This window comes from Pristis pectinata, chromosome 2 (assembly GCF_009764475.1).
Source record: "Pristis pectinata isolate sPriPec2 chromosome 2, sPriPec2.1.pri, whole genome shotgun sequence".
NCBI lineage: Eukaryota > Metazoa > Chordata > Chondrichthyes > Rhinopristiformes > Pristidae > Pristis > Pristis pectinata.
The window spans coordinates 76,072,797-76,095,885 of NC_067406.1; the positions used below are offsets into that span (position 1 = coordinate 76,072,797).

The following is a 23,089-nucleotide window of genomic DNA, read 5'->3' on the forward strand; positions in this document are numbered from 1 at the left end:
CTTTCCCCGTTGTCTTCTAAGGCCTAGAATTCTTATTAAAATCAATGAAATTTGGATCCTGAAGATAAAGTTGTAGAATCTCAGGAATACTAAAACCTGCCATTGGACTCCATGGGAGTTTAGTGGCAAGGCATTGTGAAAGATTTGGCCCCACTACTCCTAAATCCATCAGTTAGTCCCAGGGATCCTCACTGCATGTCCTGGCTGCAATTCACTTTGTAAGGCTGAATGCTGATTGTCCCTTTTGGAGCAACCGGCTGCAGCCGGAATGATTCTGACCAAGGTGCTGTAATGTTTTAGAGGGTCAGGCTTGCTGTCTCCAAAGCCTAGAAACTGACCTGTGGTTAACACTCATTCACACATAATGGGTCAACCAATGGGGATTCAGCTGGTCCAAATAGGCAATGTAAGAACATAAGCAAATGGAGCCCCTGAAACCAGCTTGGCCACTCATTTAGACTTTGGCTGATCTGACCTATAGCCACTTTGCTGCTCAATACCCATAATCCATGATCCTCCTAATGCTCAAAAATCTATTTTAGCCCTGAATCTACTTAGTGATTCTGTACCCACAACCCTGTGACACCTGGTTTAGATCTTCAAAACGATGACTGGAGATTGGGAGGACTGTATAAATATCCAGCACAGAAGGCAACCACTTAACACCATGCTGCTGGAAATCCTCCTCCTCTCACATCTTTATCTGCATTCAGTTTAGAGTAATAGTCCCATTTAATCTGGTTGATTGTTGCAAATGTCATCACGCACAATTTGATACTAGTACAGGTAGTTCTGCTATAACATGTGTTTCCATAATGCAAATTGGTTATAACACGATTGATGGATTAGGGAACACTATTTGCATAACAGGGGTCATATTGGTTATACTGAGATCACGATCAGGAAAACCTGTTTAAATCTGTGCTTTGAAGGCAACTATAGAGTGTTCTGCTGTAACACAACCTTCTATAATGCAAGGTTTCTTAGGAACTTGTCGCGTTATAGCAGAACTACCTGTACTTCAAATATTATTCATTTTGAAAATTGGAAATCCTCATTTCTTTTATTCTGTTACAAGTAAGAGAATTAAAAAAAATGCATGAAATGAAATCTCAGACTTTTTTTGGGGCAGATAAGAATCTCTTCAAATCTAAGTTCAACACTGGGTATCGGTGAGGCATTGTGAATCGTTAATAGCAACAGAATTGTATTCCACCACAACCTGTAATACCATGTCCTGACATATCAGCTCTTTTAACCTTGGTTCAATGAGAAGTGTAGAACAGCATGTCAGGAGAAGCTTAAGATATACTGAGAATGGGATGCCAGCTGATGGAAGCTGCATGCATGCTACTGATAGAGTTAAGCAATTGCATGGCTGGATAAGATTAATTAGGATCAAAGCTTTGGATTCCTGCACATGCAATCATGCATGCTCCTGGACAATTATTCAGCCAACTCAGTCCAGAGCTGTGCTTTAGGAGTTCCTTAGGTCTGTCTCCTGGGCCTAACCATCTCACCTGCTCCATCAATGACCTCCACCATGCCAAGAACTGACCAAACATCTGCATCATAAGATCAGAAGTGGGGATATCACTGAACACAATGTTCAGTCCTATTCATAAATTCCTGAGATAATGAATCTGAATCCTCCAATATCAACATTGCTGGAGTTACTAGCGATCAAAAATTTCCCTGGATCAACCACACACAGGCTGTGCTAATAGATCAGATTAAAGTTTGTGTATTCTATGGGAAGTTACTCACCATTTCTAAACCTTTTTTTGCCATAAACATAACACGCCAAGAAGGTGATGAATTTTTTTTGCTAACCAACAAGTGTTTTCTCCTCCAACTTTTGTAAGTATATTAAACAAAACCTGGTTTCTATTTCTAACGCTATTGAAGACTACTTTCATAGCAAGCAGAAGATTTTCAGGACTGGACTAAATATTGATGTCTTTAAGAAATCCAAGGTACAGGGTACAGTATTTCTGGTCAGAATCAGTGGAGCATAGACAGGAAATGAGAAAATTGCTGTATTTCCGCAGAGAAAACAACTAATTGGCCAAAAACCTGAGGGACTGGCATTATGTATCCACCTCTCTTAACTGCAAGATGAACGAGCACTGCTAGAAAACTTGTTAAGTGACCTGATGAGGGCAGGCAAGATTAGGAAACTATCACTACTTCATTTCACTTGGGCATCTGGGAACTCCTTCAATGAATATCCATAAATGGAATGCAAAATACTCATGTACTTCGATTCAATGCTTCTCTAGCATTTGCCAGCAATGCACATTTGGAACTCCCAAGTCATAATTAGCTTCTTTCAAAGACAACATTTCATGGTGAAGGTTCCTCCTTAATTTTATTTTTTTTCAGTTAAAAGACCTGTCCATTGTTGCCTGGATATTGTTCTATGAAACATGGGCTCACAATTTTGGAGGAGGTGGGCGAATGAGCATGGTGATCTGGATAAATGTGTCGTAAATGCATATGAGACTAAGGCATGGAGTTATGGGGAGGCACCTTGAGTAATAGTGATGTGGGACTGGTACAGGTGAATAGATGAAAAAGTAATGCTTGCATTCACTGCAGAACTTCAGAAAAAAAAAAGCTATCAATTGTATCCACGGATATTTTTATCTTGCCAATCTCAGGGTGTTAGCAAATTATTTCTTCTGCAGATCATCCACAGCTAAGGGAGAAGGAGGATTTTGATGGACAGGATGATAACATGGAATATGATCTCTCTAATTATGTCCATTGCTAATCAATTTCTCATGTTACTTCTCTTTTATACTCATCAACTCAGACATTCACTCATGAGGATTGATTGTGGAGATGCTTTTCATTATGAAAGTATGATAAGGGAAGTAATAAAACTTCTTTTAAAACTTTACTTATACAGCAGATAACAGGCCCTTCTGGCCCAACAAACCTGCGCTGCCCAATTATATTCATGTTAACCTACTAACCCGTACATGGTGAGGCTATGAACAGTCACCATTGTTTGAGTGTAAAATGTATAGTTATATACAAAAACAGAAGTTAATGTACAAGATGGCAGCTGGATGCTATATAGATTTCCCGTCTTGCTCCCTGATTTGTCACTGAATGGTGTTTATGATTCTGTACTTGAAGAGCAGAAATGAAGTTCCCATGGAAAGTCAGAGCTTCTGCATTTCACTCAAGTAACTTTTTAAATTGTGTCAACTGTCTTAATTAATTGTAATTATGAGGTCACGCTCCTTCAATCTTTATCAATAGATATATTAAAAAAGCTTACAATTTTTTTTTGTTTCCTTTCTTTTTCTCAGTCATTTCCATCCTTATTTTGCCTTCTGTGCCTGGGTCGATATCGAGTTCAAAATCCTAACCTGCACTTCCTATTTCAGACTGCTACTTGAACGTCAATTTTTCAAATTGGTTAAAGAGAAACATAATTGTAGGGTGACGCACTAGAACAGCTCCTAGACCTGCTGCCTCACATCTCCCTCGACCCAGGTTTGAGCCTGAGCTCTGATGCTGTCGAGTTAGCACATTCTCCCTGTGATCAGATGTGGTTGCTCTGGGTGCTCTGGTTTCCTCCCACATCCCAGAGATGTGCAGGTTGGTAGGCTGAGTGGCTGCTGCAACTTGTTCCTAGTGTGTAAGTGCATGATAGAATCTGGAGGGTTGGGGGATGTGGGAAAGAGAATAAAATGTGATAAATGTAGAATTAATGTAAATGGATGCTTGATGCTTAATGGTTGGTATGGACTCAGTGGGCCAAAGGGTCTGTTTGGCTATGATAAGTACATGACAATTACTCAAAAGGCAAAGAATTGCATTTGGTGGAAATTTGAAATTAAATACAGAATACTGAAAAGTGTAATATTTTATACATTAATATTAAAAATCACCTGCAAGTGAAATAAAAATGCTCACGCACTACCAAAGATTAAACTTTTCTGGAAGAGGAAGAGGAGGTCGTGTGTCCCAAGTCACCCTAAGAGAAAAATAAATCGGTTACATTTCTCTTGTGCTCAATCACGTCCTTAGGATATCAATGCTTTTGGTGGCTCTTAGTGCACCAGTACTTGTAGACAAATCTGATGGTCAATTTACAAAATGCAAGGTCCCACAAAATAGCAATCAGAAGAACTACATAAATTTATCTTTTGCAGTTGCCATAATTTTTCATATGGATATTGCGATAGCTCCTTGTCTTTTCTTTTAATATCATGAAATCTTTTATCAGGCAATGCAGTACTTTCTCACTATTCTACTGAAGTATTGGCCTGGCTTATTACCTGAGCGCTCAAGTTAAGAAATTCCTGGCTTGGGAGTTCTCTTTGCAATCTGGGCCAACATTTATTCCACAACCAAAATGATTACATTAATGTTGTTAATGTGATCTTATTCTGTGCAAATAGCTGCATTTATTACATTAGAGTGGTGTTTATATCTCTATAGGAGATTATTTGTAAAATTCTTTGGGATCTCTGAAGCTCATGAAAATCTATATAAATACAAGTCTTTATTCTTTCCCAGGGCAAATGTGCTGTATTGAGCACCACATTGAGAGACAACTTACACCTGACTTCATAAGAATCAAACAAATCCAACAGGTCTTTTTGGCACTTTTCTTCCTAACAACCCAGCATCTTTCAATGGAGACACAAGAGACTGCAGATGCTGGAATCTGGAGCAACACACAAATCACTGGAGAAATTCATCTATGGAGGGGAATGGACAGTCGACATTTTGGGTCGGGACTGAAGGGTCTCAACTGAAGGGTCTCGACCCGAATCGTCAACTGCCCATTTCCCTCCATAGATCCTGATGGAGTGCTTTGAGTGTTGCTCCAGCATCTTTCAAGACTATTTTACCTATCATTAGATTTGATGTTTAAACTGACAAATCATGAACCCACAGATATGTGCTGTTCATAAAAAAAGTGGGAAAAATCCAATCCATTTAATTGCTACCTGACCAATCATCAGCAATAATGGAAGACTGTGGTTGTTACAAGTCCATCAGATCAGCCCCTGGATATAACCTGAAAGAATTCCCTCAGCTGAAAGAATTCCCTACGAACCTACCAGATATGTACTGTCCCCAAACAGCAGGACAAATTCATCACCATCAACATCCTGTGTGTTTTTGAGGGTGGGAGATGAGAAAGGGGTGGGGAAGGCAGTCTCTATGACCAGAAAATCAAATAGACTGTAAATACAGTGGCTGTAAGAACAGGTTAGGAGGCTGTGTATACCTCATCATACCCCAAAGCCTTTCCATCTAGAATGCACTTATTTGGATGTGTGTAGCTCCAACATCCCTCAGGAAGCTTGATATCATCCACCACAAAGCAAGTCTTTTGACTGGCACCCTATCCACCTGCCATGTGTACAAATGACAAAATAACTGCAGTTTCTCACTTCAACTACCCCAACAGCACTTCATAAACTCTTGGCAAGGACACATCAAGGACAAGGGTAGTAGGGCCATGGGATCACCACAACCTGTAGCTTCCTCTCCAAATCATATACCACCTGAACATGAGACTTTATTACTATTCCATTGTTGTCACTGGGTCAATATCTTAGAACCCTTTACCCACCATGATTATTGGAGTACCTTCACCAAAAATATATAGTATTTCAAGAAGGTAGCTCACTACCATATTCCCAAATCAGTGCTGAGCAATAAATGCTGGCTTTGCCAATGATGCTCATGTTGCAAAATATGAATAAAAATAAATCTATATTCTCAGGTGTGTATGGTCCATTTTCTTGTTGCTTCAAATTAAAGCTTATAACTGCACACAAAGTGAGTATATTTAAAACATTCATTTGGCTTTTGGTGAAAGGATTGCATAGTCAGATTTCCTGAATTGCTTATAAAAACATAAAATGCTGGAAATAGCAGGTCAGGCAGTGACTGTAGAGGTATAAGCAGACTCAATGCTTCAAGTCAATGACCATTCATCAGCTTTCCAGCAACTGGATTTTTAAAAAAATTTATGTTCCTGAACTGCTTATGAGGCTTGTCCTCAGTACACAGACTCTTCCCAGTCAGCCCCTCATGATTGAGGATGACATTCTGTAAATTCTGGGGTGGTTGTTGGGGCCAATGTGGGATCTGCAGACTCTGCCATGGTTTGGGCAGGAAGTGTTTGACAGGACAGGCAGGTGGGTAATACGGGACGTGGTGGGTTCCTCCTGCAGTTCTTGACAGACTTCCACATGCTCCCAATAAAATGATTCCAAGTTCTCATTGAATCCTGGATGTTCCTTGTCCATTCAGAGTGGTCATGGGCTGGACATTCCCATGAGTCACTAAGGACATTTCATTTTTACAAGGCGGCTCAGGGATTACCCTTGAGTCATCTCAGAACTCCTGGTAATCTCTTCCCACACAGAGGTTAGCATGTAGTGCGCTTTTCAGAAATCTCATGTTGGGAAAGTGGACGTTGTGGCCCTATCGGAGCCAGCTGAGTGTAATTAGAGCTTTGATACAAAGCATATTGCCTGGGAGAGGACACTGACATTGGTTTGCCTATGCTGCCAGTGGATTTGGAGGACTTTACAGAGGTAGGTTTGGTGGTATATTGCCAGTGCTTTGAGGTTCCCGCTGTTGGTAGTTCAGATCTTAGAAGCCTACAGGAGGGTAGGTAGGTATAAGATTTGAGGTCTTAATCTTCAAATTTTCTTTTTTTTCTCAAAGGCTGTGCTGGCCCACTGGAGGAAGTGATACATTTCATCATCAACGCCTGCCTTTGCTGAGATGTGGTTCCCCAGACAAACACAACACCTTCCAACACATGCTGTCGAAGATTAGTTGGACTCACTCAGAAATTCTCCAATGCATTTTCCGTTGCTATTAAGGAATCTAAATTAGTCTTGGCAAACTAAGCACGCAATATTTGAGACGTTGAAACCAAGATGACATAAGAGCGCTGAAGAATATAACACCAAAGGATATCTTGAAAACGAGATTAATCAATCTGCTAAAAAAAATCATTTTAGAAACAGGGGTGTTTGACTAATGTGTTACGCGATTGCATCTGTTCTATCTACCTTTTATTTGAAAATCACATTATAGCTGCACTATCCGTTTCAATACTTGCTCGTCAAGCAATTTGGAAAGTACTACCGCAACCACAGATGAAATCTCTCAAATCAAACCGCTTAGTCTCTGACTTTCAAGAACATCACTCATTAGATAATTCCATAATTTCTGGGATCAAAAGCAACACGTATTTAGGAAGGAACAAGCCTGCTCTGCGTCTCTGTGACTCGGTTTGTGCCCATGCAAATACATTCGTGAATCCTGGTGAATTTCGGATTACCACTCAAATCCAGCACAGTATAGCTCTCAATAGTTCTAACTTGCAGTGTTATCGTCGATGCAGCACCACGCGGGGGAAGCGGCATCAATCACATGGCAACGAGTTCCCACAGCGTATCTAATTAATACCAAAAGAAAATGCCAAGTAGACAAGCAGTGCAGGTCCGGACGCAACCTGACACCCACATGCGCACAAGCACTTTTAAACACAACCGATTTCTCAAATGGCTTACATGTGATCAAAGTGTTTGAATATTCTATTATGCGGAAATAAATTTGTAAACGAAGTGATTTTCCTTTCATATGCCTGGCTTCCGAGATCTTTTCAAAACCTGTATATTGAACTGAGGCCAAAATACACTAGGTACAAAAGTCGCTACCACAAAATCTAAGCACCAGTAAAATGGCCGTGAAGTAAACTTCTAGCACAAGTTGTTGTACATATATGTTTTGCCAACATCATGTTTTTGTCGCCGACCCTGTCTACATTATAATACTTATGCAAAATATTGCTTAATTCGTGCGTGTTTTAAAACCGCTGCCACCAGACTTTGCTGGAAAGCACTATTGTCTGCAGCTAACTCCACAAATCAGTAAAAGCAACGCTGCCTTTTCCCACGATAGGCTCGCTGTGTTATATTTGGTAGAGGCCATCCCACAGAATTCTGTGCACGGCGTGTTTATTCATTGCCCGGGTAGTGATCGCGAACCTAAACTTTGCTTCCTGTTAAGCAAGCGAGTTCATCTAGTTTGCACTGCTGATTTTTCTCGAAAGCTGGACTTCGGGACCACAGCGTCTCAAACACTCGGAATCGAAGGGTAATCGTGTTGGTTTCACCGGATCCTCCGATGGCTTTCCTGCTGTTAGAACCTTTTGCGTGAGACCGCGGCTGAATATTTGCGCGTATTAGTAGGCTGTACTATAGTGTTGTGGAGTATAGGTCGATAGCAACGGAACTCTCCAAGGTTTCAGACGTTTCCATTACGTATTCAGCACCTGCATTGACACTCAGCTCATCATTCTCACATGACCTGGAAACACGCTTTTTATATCAACCTGTGCAGTCAGGAGGAAATATTTTGGAGGATGTTAAATAAGAGCTAGACGTTAAAAAATAATCTTGCAGACAGAACCTTTCCAGCTGCCAGCCTGATTTCCTATCTCGAAAATAAGGTTGTCGACTGAGAAAAAGGGGTGTGGAGTTTCAGCATTTTATAAACAATTTCCAATTCTGGTGTGAGCGAAAGTGTTGGTCGGAATAACTATCTTCTATGCGAACTGGATGAAAGAAGTGGGATTGCGATATCCCTCGGACTAAAACCGTGGTGGCAGTTCCCGTGCTGTTATCTAACTAGCCCTGGTAAATGAGGCAATGATCTGGCGCCCGATCTCGGGTTAAAGTGGCTAATCAGAGGAAGAGAACGATATTTTACACAAAGGAAAAGCTGGTGACCGAGGTTAAAAGTGTGCAGCCTGCCTATCGGAAGTTTGATGTGAATACGGGATTGCAAATATCGCTGGTGGCAATTGGACTCAGGCTAAAGGCACTAATTTTCTTCGTCTGCAAAACTTACTGTAACCGGCTGGTGTTAAAGCGCCGATTTTAGTGCAAGCTCGGTACGTTTTAAATGACCGGCTCCATCTCCACTACGGACTGTCTCCGTTTGGACTCGTGCGAAGACTGTGAAAACAGTTCCGCAGAGAATTAAGTGATCATCTTTGATACACTGTATAAACATGGCCCCTGGCGGGAATTGATTCATTTAGTCATATTACACCAGTCTTGTAGATCTGAATCGCTGCAAGTGCGATTGGTGGACACGTTCTCCTGGGACTAAAAGTGAAAGTTAAAAGGACAACTGAGATCTCAGGTGCTGACCGCACCGAACAGGGGTGGCTTAACCCCACGTACGCTCATTGCACCGTCTGGATTCGTGACCGACGCGAAGACGACACACTGGTAAACCTGTCAAGGGAAATAAATCAAGGAAACAGATCCGTACCGTTTCACTCTCTGCGCCCCACGCCTTCCCATCCAGGGATCTCCGGTGTCTGTGACAGGAATAGGTGCTCAACTGAAACAAGGTCTACCTGTAATTCCCAGCCCCCTCTGCTGGACTTGCCAGGAAGCCGGGACCGTGCACGTGACACTTTCGCCGTATTTCCCAGGAGGGGAAATTACCGGAGAGGGAGAGAGAGAGGGGGGGGGGAAGTCTCACTGTTGTAATCTTCCTGCATTAATTCCGTGGCGCTTCGGAGCACGATTTGAAACCTCTGATCACCTACCTCTGAGTCTGACTTGACAACATTTGAACCCCCCCTGGAGCAGTCTCTGCCTCTCTGGACTTGTGTCACGCTAGCTGGAGAAACAAGGCGCGCTCCCGCCGGCCTGCGCGTGACTGCGGGTTGCACGAGCCCGGTGGGGGGGCTTCGCTCAGCAGAAGCCAATCAGCGGCCGGGCTGGGTGCTTGCGGTGCTCCGAGGCGCCACTGATCGCAGGGGGCGTGCAACAGGTGGCCCGAGGCTCGGCTTGGCGCGGTTCAGCTGCCTGGGTCCAGGAGCGCGGGCTGGACTCCGGACCCGAGGGGGGGGGGGCGGGCGGGGGGTGAGCAGGCGCTCGCTCACGTGACTGCGGCTCGGACAGACACTGTGGGCGCTCGCTCCCGCGCTCAGCCCCGCTCCCGCCTCCCTCCTCCCCATCCCATCGCCCACTGAGGATGGCGGGCTGTGGACTAAACGAAGACCTCTTCTTCTCCTCGTTTCTCTTCAGCTACATCAAGGAGAGCCCGTTCACTCAGCAGGTAAGCGGAAACAGAGCGGGCGACCGGAGTGTTCGGTGGGCTCGTAGCTGCTGCCCGTTGGGTTAATTCTTTTTCACAGGGACCGAAAAGGGGTAATTGCCACACTGTGAAAAGGGTGAGTGCAAACCGAGTTCACGGGCATCCTATGAGGAAAATGAACTTGTCAGTGCAAATGTTCATCATGTGTGCATTGCCACAGATTATTTTCCCCAAACAATGCTGGAAGCGTGTCCGAAGCGGAATGTTATTTATGTAAATAATACATGGACAGTGTATGTTACAGTAACTACGTAACCAAGAACTGTGGAAAGTGCATCGTGGAGGCTGGCAGGTGACAATTCTATTTGCAATAAATGGGTTAGCTTCAGTTTGGAGTGATTTCATGTTCAAAAACCTGGAAAGATGGAAAGGCTTTTGCAGAAGTGGCTGGGTTAGCAACTCAGAGTGGATCAGTGCAGACTCTCCGTGTGGCAAAAGTGCTTGCTGATCTCATGGAAAAGGAGAGGCAGCCGAGAGTCACCGTCTCCAGGAGACTCGAGAGCAAACTTCCCGTTGCCAGTGTAATGTTACTGATTAGCGGCCGATCAAGAAACAGGGCAGGTTAATAATACATTAATACATTAAACATAAGGGATAGAGGCGCTAGCATCTGCGGGGGCAAAATACCGTCTTGACTCGGACAAATATTCGGTTCTAACTCAATTACCGTATATTTCAAGCAGCATACATCTCAACGTGATCGAGGAATTACACCCCAACGGGGCTAATAAATCACGTTATTCTATTTGGTCTGCCTTGCTGTCTCTGCGTTAAAATGTAATGACACCAGTAAAATATTCATTATTTGATGCTTTAACCAAAGGTTGAAATAATAATGCAAAGTTCCCAGCCAGCCACGTTACGAAGTGTGGTGCTCTCGAGAGGAGAGCCGGGGTTTTAAGCATCCGATCATTTCACACTCGGGCAAACCGCTGCCTGATGTAACCAGGAAGCGTTGTCCCTATGGACGGCTATTGTTCTAATTACGTACCGCTAAGGGATCTAATGTACGGATAAACCTGGGGAATTTCCAAGCCTGGATCAGAGCATTGACACGAAAAGGTGGTGGTTGATTGGGAATGTGGGGGTGGGGAATTGAAAGGGACTGGTGGTTAATTTAGGTTAAAAATCGGGGCATTGCTGGCGTTCAATAGCGTCGGAAGTCGAATAAAAGCACTTTTACTCTGAACCGCTTTCTATATTCGAAGTACTGAAGTATTTTGTGCACACGCACGGTTTATCAGAAACCGTTGGGATGTTATTAATTTTGGTTCTCGGTAGCGGATAGCGCTGTAATTAAGAGATTGACTTCTCACACACAGTCAATCGAGCGATAACTTTGATAAACTCAGCCACCAAGGCTAACACTTTTGCCTGAAGGGTTTAGTCATCTAATCATTTTCACGCTTCATGATAGCGATCAAACGTTGTTTCAGTCGAGTTGAAATCAAATTGTTTAAATATTTGATTGGCGTACACAGCGTTTGTGGGAGAGAACGCGGCGTGTAGGAACGTGAAATGTCAAGTGTTATTGAAAGGACTTCGATGCGGAAAAATTGAAGATGATATTCCGGTGTAATTCACAGAAGGTGGCAGGGTGTAAATTTGGGCTGAGAATCACCAGCTCAAGTCCAACGAAGGTTGAGGAGTTTGGAATTTCTCTTATTGTAAAACAGCAGATGGAGAACTGACATTGGCGACGCTGCGGAAGGCCACGCACCGAATGAAAGGCTGATTCTTACAGCTTCAACATAATTAATAGTAAGCAACATCGAATATTTGTTTTTAAAACATAGACTGCCCTAACCTTGTAATATAGGACTGATGTTCACACTAGGGTATTATTGCACAATGGTAGAGATCTGCTTGTATTGTCGTGGCAGGTTAGAAGATTAAATAAATTTCAACCGAAAGTCAGTATTTAGAAAATGAAACATCCCAAGGATATGGCCAGTCTTCACTGACTTATTACCAAGCGGATTATTTGTTCGTCCTCCCTATAATACGTAATTTGAGTTCTAACAAAAATATTTTAAAAAAATCGTGCAGTAAGTTTGCAGACTTTACGAGGGTAAGAGTTGACTTATGCTATGACTTTTAAGCCCTTCTTCTCTGTTCAAGAAGACAATCAAATGACTAGCCGGGTTGTGGGTGAAAAGGTAAACTAGTCGGCCGGAAATGTCCATGTGTTCCTGATGTTTTCCAAAAAGCCTGTGCAGCTCCAACATTACTTTTTTCAGGTAGATGTCCAGCATGTACAGTGACCCATCTCTTTATAATAGCTCAATGACCCACTCTTTACAAGGCTATATCAGAGATTACAGTTAATTAGTAGGATCATTTCACTGTTAAACTATAAGGTGAATCATAGGATATGTGTAAGTTTACTTCTGATCTTATGCCTAGTTTGTGCCCCTGGTTCTCTGTGCCTTCAAAGTTTAACAATGAACCAAGTGTATTTTACATATGTTCTTTGTTCAGTAGATGTCAATTTTGGTGCAGTAGTTACTACACTTGCTTTGAGTCAGAAGGTTTGAATTTAAGCCTCACATCAGGACTTGGACATAAATTAGAGTCATAGAGAGATATAGCATGGAACCAGGCCCTTCGGCCCACCAAGTCCACACCGACCATCAACCAGCCACTTACCTCAATTCTACATTAACCCTATTCTCCCCACACTTTACCAACTTTGCCACTGTGTCGCCCTTTGATGACATTCCCTGTCGTACTGAATGAGTACTGCATTGTTGGGAACTTTTGTTTAAACAGTTTGATGAACTGAGTTGCCATCTATCTTTAGGCAGGTAGAAAAATCCAATGGAACTATTTATAGAGAAATTCTTCTGGAGGTTCTAAACAGTATTCATGCCTCAATATAGATGTGCACAAATTGACTATTGGAATGCTGTGTATGAGCTGTTTTTGTTTGTAGCATTTTTATTCCTTTATTATGTTACAGGTGGCATTCAGTAGGAAATTTGATAAGAACCTGGATGGCAAATATTTCTAAGGCTGTGGAAAAATGGCAGGGAAGTTGGATTGGATTGGAGAAGTGGTTGGATCATTCTTGCACACATCCAGCATGGATTTAATGGATCAATGGCTTCCATCCATGCTATAAGCTCTCTGTGATTCTATTCTGTGACTATAACAATGATTGCATTTCAGAGGTATTTTACTGGTTATGGATCCCTTTCAGGCTCCTATATTACTTAGTATTGTTATCATTTATCTCCAGCCTATCTGATCATACTCAGCGAATCATCAATAACTACTGTCTCTTCCCACACCATCACCTTTGGTATTTCTCATGAATCTATTCTTGGTTCCATCCTATTTTGTATCTGTGTGGAGCTCCTCTGCAATATCACTCAAAAGCATGCTTCAATTTCACATGGACGTGGTTGAGACTGACTGATTGTCCAACATCCAGAAAAGGATGAGCAAAGCTTTACTCCAGTTAAATATAATTTTCAGTCCACATCCATAAATTTTGGCCCTTAGCTGTAAAATGTTTGACACTAAGCCAAATGATCCACTGCTTGTGATATTTGGCCCTTGGTTGTGTTTTGGTCCTTCTACTCATGCCTTTTCAGAAACTTCTGAATTCCACCTTAATATGTTGCCATGCATCAGCTTAAATTCTTTAGTTATCTCTAGCCTTAGCTACCTCTAGATGTATTTGTTCTGATACACTCCTGGTTGGCCTCTCTTATTTTGCTCTCAACAAGCCTGAAGTCATCCATCCCCTAATTCACTTTTACTCTTAATCCCATTTACTCCTCATTCATCTGCTTGGTTACATAGAGCAGTTCCCAGTTAAGGATCGGCATAACTTTAAAATTTTTACCCTTGCTTTGAGATCCTTTAATGGTCTTTCCCCTCACAAACTGTGAAATCTTGTGAACTTGATAATGCTTTTGAGATACCTGTCTTCCTCAGTTTCTGGAACCAGGCACATCCTTATATTTATTCTCTCCAGTATTGGTGGTTATGGCTTCAGCTGTCAAGCTCCTACATTCTGGAATTTCCTTGTAAAACCCCTGCACCTCCCTATCTGTCAGCTGTTTTTTCAGATAATCCTACTTCCTGGACCAAACCTTTATCATACAGTAGGCCCTAAAGATTCTTATGTGATTTGATGTCAACTATTTTTTAGTTTAATACTGCTCCTGTGAATCACCTTGGTACTGAATAAATGGAAGTTGTTGTTGGGGCATCCTAAGGATATGGAAAGAACTGTATGGATTCAAGTTATTTTCTTTTTACCAAATGAAACTATAACATTTCACTTAGATCATAACAAATAGTACATTACTTGCATTTAATCCCCATGTGAGACTTTAGTATCTTTAGTGTTATAAAATTATTTTATAAGGGATTCCTTCTCCACATTAAATTTCTAATGCTATCGTTATTTAAATATCTTGGGATTTATTTTGCTACATTAAAATCATTATATAAATTAAGTCTGTTGCTGTTTAATTCTGTTACTTGTTATTATATTTTAAGGTTAAAAGGACTTCTAATCTGTTGTTTATATGTATAGAAGGTCAAGCATTTTTGTAAATATTCTATCTTAATTTTTAAAAAAGTTGTTTTCATTGTCTATGTGTAGTAATTGTCAATTTATACAAATAACCTTTCAAACCTGAGGCAGGTGGCTTTGTGATGTTGTGTGTGCCACAGAGTTGTAGGATGATGTTACATGACCAAGATTTCCAGAGAACATATTGAATGGAGGTCACTAAGTGAACATAAATTTGGAGTGAGAGATAATCCAAATCCTTTGTGCATTTCCTAATGTCTGGTTACAAATCAGCATTGGCACAGGCTTTTTCCTGGTTGTGAGCCCAGTTCCACAGCTGGATATAATGTTTAGCTAGAGAGAGCCAAATGAAAGCAGAAGTAAGTAGATTACAAAAGTGATTGTTGGAAGTGCAAAAGCAGATCAGGATACATCTATATAAAATCACTTATCACATCATGTATATTGACAGAGTGGTTGTTTATAATAATTTTAATTACAATTAAGATTATATGTTTTACTAAGACTGATATGCCACTTAAATTTGGTGATATGTTGACATCAAAATTGCTTGGATCTGATCCATGGATATCATACATTGATCACAGGAGCTAGAATGATCTGTGGTAATTTTGCTTGCTTTGATGGCTTTTCCTTACATTTTTTGCTTTCAAAGATGCTGACTTGTGTGGGTAAGAGAAGAATTTCAGTGCTGGGAAATGGAATATTTTATGGCCAATTGTAAACCTTATCTGCACTTTTTCCAGTGTTGAAGTATCGTTTTTGAAGTTTGGCGTCAGAACTGTATATGGTACTTGGAAGTGCAGATTTATCAAGATTCTATACACATTTTAACATTATCATTCAGCCTTTTGCATTCTGTTCCTTTAAAAATGAATCCCTTACTTAGCTTCCATAAACTTGTGTTGCCGCTTTTAACAAGTTATGCGCCTTGCCAAGTGTCTTGATTGTCTGCCTCAACATTCAGTGAATAGATGGTCTCCTTATTTCTCTTTCTAAAATGAGCATTCTCACACTGTTGTATTGGGTGAGTAGGAGAACAAATGCCCTTTATTTACAAACTTATATTATAAATGAAGTGTGCAAAAATGATCTTTGCATGGTGAGTCTATTATTTAAAGTATTCTATGAAGATGTTTCTTGATAAGTTAACTCTTGTGATTTATTGTTCCAATTTCATTTTCATGCCTACTCCAATTATAATTTGAGATGTTCAATTTGTTCCCATGACCAGCCATTTACACAAATTAAATGAAATTGCAATAGTTGAGAATTGTATTTATAGATCATTGTATCTGCTTTCTAGTGCTTCCAATTTTCCAGGCTTTGGGAATTGGATATGGTGACAGATATTTCTGATTTTTTTAAAAAAATTGTGTCTCTATTGCATGCCTTCACTGAAGTTATCTTATACATTCATGACTCTTATTCATTATAATTTTACAAAATTGATTAGAGGGCAATATAGCTCTTATATGGGAATAGTGCTGCTTAGATGGAGAGTGTGGCAGGAGATCATAGTTCTGGACAGTACTGAAGAAGGCATTTGTTCTACTATCCCTGTGCTTTGTAAGAATTTTACAATGGTCCTACTCACCTATACTGTTACTGTAATTCTGCAGATTTTTCCATTTGGAAATATATATATTTAATTCTCTCCAAATCTAGTTTTGAATTGAACTCATCATAGTTTCAGGTAATAAGATCATAATGGCTTCTTACTGTAAAATATTTCTCCTTATCATCCCTAGTTCTTTTTCTCAGTTATCTTAAATCTGAGTCTGCTGACTATCAGTTCTATTAACAATAGAAATAGTTTCTCTACATCTACTCTATTAAACCCCTCATAATTTTGAATACCTCTTTTAAATCTAAAACTTCTGTTCATATGGAGAGAGCAATCCGATCATTGGTAAACAACCCATGGCTTTTGGCCCATTAAAATTAATGGAGAGAAAAGCATTGGCAGCCTGCTTACAATTTCCTGCAATGCATAACCTGTGAATGCACAAATGTGGAATCTTAACATGGCTGTCCAGTAAATTGTTTTCATAGTTGCTTCCCCCTCCCCTCGCCCGAGTTATTTTGAGACTAATACTGCCTTTTTATTGTAATCAAATACTATATGAAAATATTTTATTGATTTCAAGAAGGCACCTTATGTAAAGAAATAGTTATCTGTTTTCTACCTGATACAAATGGCAGTATTGGAATACCTGTTGTTGTTTTGCATTGTTGGTTGACTTATGCTGCAAAGTAATCACAGGCATGTTACATACAGCACTGGGCCCAATGTTTTACATTGACTGGCGGCAAACCTCCAGGCAAAATTGATGACCAGGGATTTTAGGGAACATTGCATAGTTTTAATTTACCTGATTATGATCTATATTATACTATAAAATGATAAGAGTTTTGGAAAGAAATGGTAGACACTTCCTAGTCATAGACTCTCAAACAGGGAAACATTTCAGTTATTTAATTAGTAGAACTGAATACAAAGTTTAAAAAAAAAACACCTCATATAGGATCACACCATTTTGCTGCAAGATTCAAGGCCAGTCAGATTTACATGATGTGATAACATTTTGGCCCATGTTGAATCTGCAAAAAGCAGTGGAGTTCACCTTCATGTTGGGGTAAATTGTATGGGTGGTGGGTCAGTGGGTTATGAAGTAGAGTTGACATGCAATTGTGGGTTTTGCCATAAAGTACAATTTACTAAAATATAATTTCAAAGAAACAATAAGCATATTACTACCATCACCAAATTCTTGTTCATCAGCTCGACAACAACGACAGGGTTGAATGGCTTTAATCCATTGTTGTTGGGTCTGTATCAGCCTTGCTCCTTTTGCCATCTCATCGCTCTTTACATTATCTGTCCTGCATTTTGATGGCCTTTCTCAGATTCTTGTTGCATTTGCAGTGCTGTGAAATGTTTCTGGCTGCTTCAATTCCTGAAACTTGCTCAAGTTATATCAATGGTCTTTTTTGGATCTTCTTGTACAATTCATAGCTCGCATTCACCTCTCAATCAGAATGCTGTCTCATCAAGTTTCATTTGCGTGGGCTTAAGCACAAACCTGGGCTAATATGCAGTGCAGTACTGAAGGAGTCCTGTGCTGTTAGAGGTACAATATTTTGAATGAGACTTTAAGCTGAGGTTCCATCTGTTCTCCTGTGGTCATAAAAGATTGCATGGCACTGTTTCAAAGAAAAAATTGGCCAGTAGAGTTCTTTCCTGGCCAATATTTATGACCCAAATAAGAATGATCATTATCAGATTGCTGCTGCACAACAATACTTAAGAAGTTCTTATATGGCATAAAGTTTCAGAGAGAGTAAAGTTTGCTTTCTGAATGCAAGTTCTTTTCATTTTTTTTCCTTTTCCTTTTTTCTTATCTAACATTTGACTTATTTGTGTCCTCAATTTACAAGTAGAGTCTAATACTGATCTAGAATTTACTGTTAAAAATAACAAAATTTAATTGGTATGTGTTGTCATTATTATCTTGATCTAGCAATTTGGGGTATGGATTGTGAATCACCACATGTTGCTGGATGATTTGCATTGTACTGCTTTCAGGCAAGTAAAAATTCAGCTAAGCCTGAATCTTCTTGGGAGTTTCATGAAGCTGTTGTTTTTGCACCTTGCCAACAAAGCATGCCATAGAAAATTAAGGCTGCTACTTAACAGCTAAAGTGATGAGGAGATTTGTATTCCTGTAATCATTCAGTCACATTGGTCCAGAAAGGAAGAATTTAAATACTGGAATCTCATTCTTACAGATAGTAAAATCTTTTTAGGGAATTAGATTTTGCAATTGACAAGTACACAGTGAAAGAATGGGAATCAGTTGCTCAAACATATTAAATGTCATTTTGAAATATATATCAAGTGTTCTGCACTTCATAAAACAATTTTTTGTTTGTGGTGATTGTACCTTACTGTCATCTATATCAGATGATGCAATGGATTTTAAGTTTACTGATGATGAGAAGGCAAAAAATGTAGCCTTTTGTTCTTTGAGTACACTATGTAATCTAAAGTCAGACTCAGACATGACAGCTGTTATATAAAATGAATTCAGGTACTTGCAATTAAGTTCCAAATGGAGACAAGAAACAAAACTGCTCATCATTTGGGATTAACTTATCTCACTTGGAGATGGTGCAGAACAAGAAATTCTGGAAAGATAGAAAATCAAGATACTGCAATTAATGAACACAAAAACAAGAAGTAGACAATTTTGGAACTAAACAACATCTATGAAATGAATTAACATCTTCATTAGATGAAAGACTCTTCATACTTGGCTCAGGAATAAATTCCAATAATGTGGTGGGGAATGCCCTGATGAGAGTGGGGACTTGTTAGAATAACTTAAATCTAATTAACTATGCTTTGCATTCAATATACTTGTTCATATTTGGATTGCCAAACTAAATCCTTGGTAGCACTGATGCGTTATTGAAGCAAAGGTGCTCATGGAAGACACTTAAATCACAATGAAATATTGCTGCTTCACCTCTAGTAAGACCATTATGTTGTGTTGTTGGGGTTGTACTAGTGTTGTTCTCACATAACTATAGAATGCTTCCAAATGAATGAAATTGTATTAATTTGATTTCTAATAGGTTAGTGTATTCATAGTAATATACAATCAGATATGTAGGTGTGCATGCAATGGCTTGTACACATATAACACTCCGGTTTTCTCTAAAAGATTTGAGAATATTTATTGGTGATCTTGAGAGAAGGGAGTCTTCTTATTTGTAAGAAGGCTTGGGACTATTTGTATTGCTGCAGACATCAACCATCTTCTAAAGTCATTAGTATGTATTTAAATTAACTGTACAGACTTCTAAATTATTTGATTTATGTTGTGTGCATAGGGGCATACATTATCATAAAAATACCAGGATGGATTTTACTGCTTTCGTCCTCCCTACCTTGATGCAAGAGGGGAGAAACATAGTGGAATTGCTTTTTTCTTATTTGTGAAGTATTGGATCTTCAAAGTGCTCTTTGACTCAGCTGAAACATTAGGAGGTGAAATATACAATTCAATGCAATGCAAGATGGTACTCCTCGTGCTGTGTCACCACTTTGATTTAGAAAGTATTTTTGTCGTTTTTCTCCTATTGCTACATACACTGATCGATTGAATGGACAGATGAGATATCCTCATATATCTCCCAATGCCGTGTGAGCAGGCATTAAGAGTGGTCGGTACTGTTTTGCTTATTTTTTGCCTTCCTTCTCTAAATGGGGAAACACTCAGTTTCAATTTATTCTTTGCTCAACAGCAAGTGAGACTGAAAGCTCATTGCAAGAATAAATAAATTCTGAGACAACTTGAAACACTTATAATCTAGACTTTGAAATCATTTATACTCTAGAATTTAGACCACCCATATAGTGTCCCAATACATTGTCAGATATGAACTTATGGTTAATACAGAAGAAATTATTGTTAAGATACAGTACTTTATTTTTCAGAAAATGGCTTATTTGAAATACTGAACTCCTTAACAAAAAGTGATAATACTAATGTAACTGTAGTGAATATCAGCATGATTGCAAAAAATGCAATGTCATTTATATTAAGTTTTTACTCATTATTTCCTGAACATTAATGCACTTTGGTTACTTTTATTAAAAAAAACGTGCCATTTAATAAGGGTTGAGAAAAGGTTGATAAATCAGTGGACCAATGACAACAAAAGCATTCATTTATTTATTGTTTTGTATTTCGAGTAGTACAGCTATCACAATACAAGATGTATTTATATTTTAAATAGCAAAAATTTCCAATATGCTTCACTGGAACTATATCAAACAAAATTTACAAAATGATAAGTAGTATTTTGCATTTTGTTCTTCTCTGCTTTTGTGAACATGGATTGTCACAGATATCAATCTAGTTGCTGTAGCAATGCAGATTTTGTAGAAGACATCAGTCATATCATTGCTGTTCCAATGGCAGCAATTATCATTCCAATTTAGCAGAATAAACTTAGGTGTGGTGGTTTTCAGTCTTTCTCCAATATAGACAATTAGCCAATATGCAACATACTCAAGAAAGGTAATCTTTTGTTTGTTTCTGGAAATAACACTGCTAAGCAAGACCACATTTCTCTTCCCTTCTAATCCTAGTTAATATGAGAATGTTGAGGGTATCTGTTTTCTTTCATAACAATTATTTTTACAATGGCTCACTATGTCATTAGAGTCAACATGCTATGCTCTTGTCACTTGTGGATAGACCAGGGAAAATAACAATTTTGCCAAAGGGTAGCAGTATACCAATTGAGTGCTTACACAACTGTGAGTGGAACACACTGCCTGAGTGAGTAGAGGAGGCAGGTACACTCACAATGTATAAGAAGTATTTGGACAAGTACTTGAATTTCCAAGGCACTGAAGTCTATGGACCGAGAAGCCTGTTTCTGTGCTGTGTGACTTTATGACTATATGATAATTCCAGAAGTTAGTTGGTAACTTTCATTATTCATGGGGCAAATAGCTCTGGAGTTGTGTTTCAAACAGCATGTTATGAATCCATTAGTTGAGCTTTTGCTGAAAAATTGATCTGATTTGGAAAGGAAAAACATTAGTTGGTATTGGTGAATCATTTTAAAATGCCAGATGAAACACTGAAAGACTAATATCATGAGAAACCTGTGACCTTAATGTTTATAAATATACATTGAATATGTGAGCTCTCGCAGAATAGACTGGTCCTGTACCAAAGGACCAGTTAAGTGATTGTTAATGTTTGCTTCTTGCACCACAGCTTATTTTTTCTGCATTTCAGAATCGTAATTCTTTGAGGCTCTTGCAAAGGTACTCACTGACGATAGTTTTTGAAGATGTGCAAGCACAGAGAATGGAAACGGCTATTTGTGTTTCCTTATGATAGTTAAAGTAAATCGCAACAAGAACCTTTTGAAGGAATATATTATCCATAGAAGTGCTCTAATTTTAACTAGAGTATTTTTAAAATCCTCGTGATCTATCCATATGATATGCCAGATGGAAACTAGATAAGAATTAACGGAAATAAACACCACCTAATCTGTGTAATATCTCCCGTTTTATGTTTATAATTAAGTTCTGGTGAAATACCGTTTAAAAATAGGCTGACGTGTCTGTGTTAAATTCTGTTGCCAGTAATTTAGGAACTAAATAAAAAAAAAAGTAAAAGAAATAATGTATGCAAAGCTACTGATATCATAATGTGTAAAATGACGAATAATCGTAATTGAACGTCAATAGGAAAATAGTGAAATACCTTAAAAATGAAATTACTCTGAAGAAATCATAGTAATATATAAGGAAGAAGGTTTTTTTTCCCCAAGTTAAAGCTGTATTCCCAGAAATTAATCAGCCATAGATAGAAACATCAAAAGGGCTACAGAGATCATGTAAAATTAGTGTTTTCACTGCCATCCCTTTCAAAGAAAATTATGACCTGAACAATTTGACAAGAAAACTGCACCTGCATTTAGTTAGATGTATTATGGTTAAGATAAAAAGAGTTGTAGCCATAAAGTGCCAAAAGTTCACATCATGACTGACTAGTTATTGATTCAAGTCCTAACAGTCTATCAATCTGTGGTATTATGGATTTTTTGATGACACTTTGAAGAGGATGATAAAAGCTGATCTCTCATAAGATTCATTTCTTAAAGAAAAATGGTTACTCTATGAACGATGGAATGATATGTTTGTAATACCCCCACTTAACTGTTCCTGACTGAAGAAATTGTTGACTGACCCTTTTGAATTCTGAAAGAGAATTTTAACATTTTTAAGCAAACTACTAAATTATTTTGTAAAATAATTTATAAGCTATGAAGTAATGTATCATGTTCAGTAATAGAACAGTTTCTATAAACCATAAATGAGGGACAGCATATGAACTGGAATTTGTTTCCAAATATTCTAAGAGTTATAAATTAATATTAAATCACAAGTATGCAATAAATATTAACTTCTAACCTGTAATTTTTTGTATTTCCTGCCAATGTTTAAAATATTGTGGTATATCTGACTGTAGTGACACAACAATATATTTTTCTTGTACGTCCTTGGTCATGTTATGGGGAATTCAGATCAACCTGTATACGTGTGAGTTGTTTACTACTATTCATAATGGCAAAACTGCTTTAAATAACAAGGCGCATTTAATTCAGTTAGACGAGAGAGAAAATTGTTTTCTGCAGGACATTTAGCATTTCCTACTACTAAAAATACTGATTGTAAAGCTGGAGATTTTTTGAAGAAATATAAATTTCATTGTCAACTGATTGAAGAAGGAGTTTTAAAATATAAATACTTTACTATTT

General features: G+C 38.9%; 1 protein-coding gene across 1 annotated transcript in view; it reads left to right on the forward strand.

Moving 5' to 3' along the window:
• The first annotated feature begins 10,009 nt into the window (after positions 1-10,009).
• ppargc1a (peroxisome proliferator-activated receptor gamma, coactivator 1 alpha) overlaps positions 10,010-23,089 on the forward strand; it is a 420,524-nt gene continuing 407,444 nt past the window's right edge. The window contains exon 1 of the mRNA XM_052009425.1: positions 10,010-10,140. Within this exon, the coding sequence (XP_051865385.1) occupies positions 10,057-10,140 (84 nt within the window). The 5' untranslated portion in view covers positions 10,010-10,056. The remainder of the gene's footprint in view (positions 10,141-23,089) is intronic.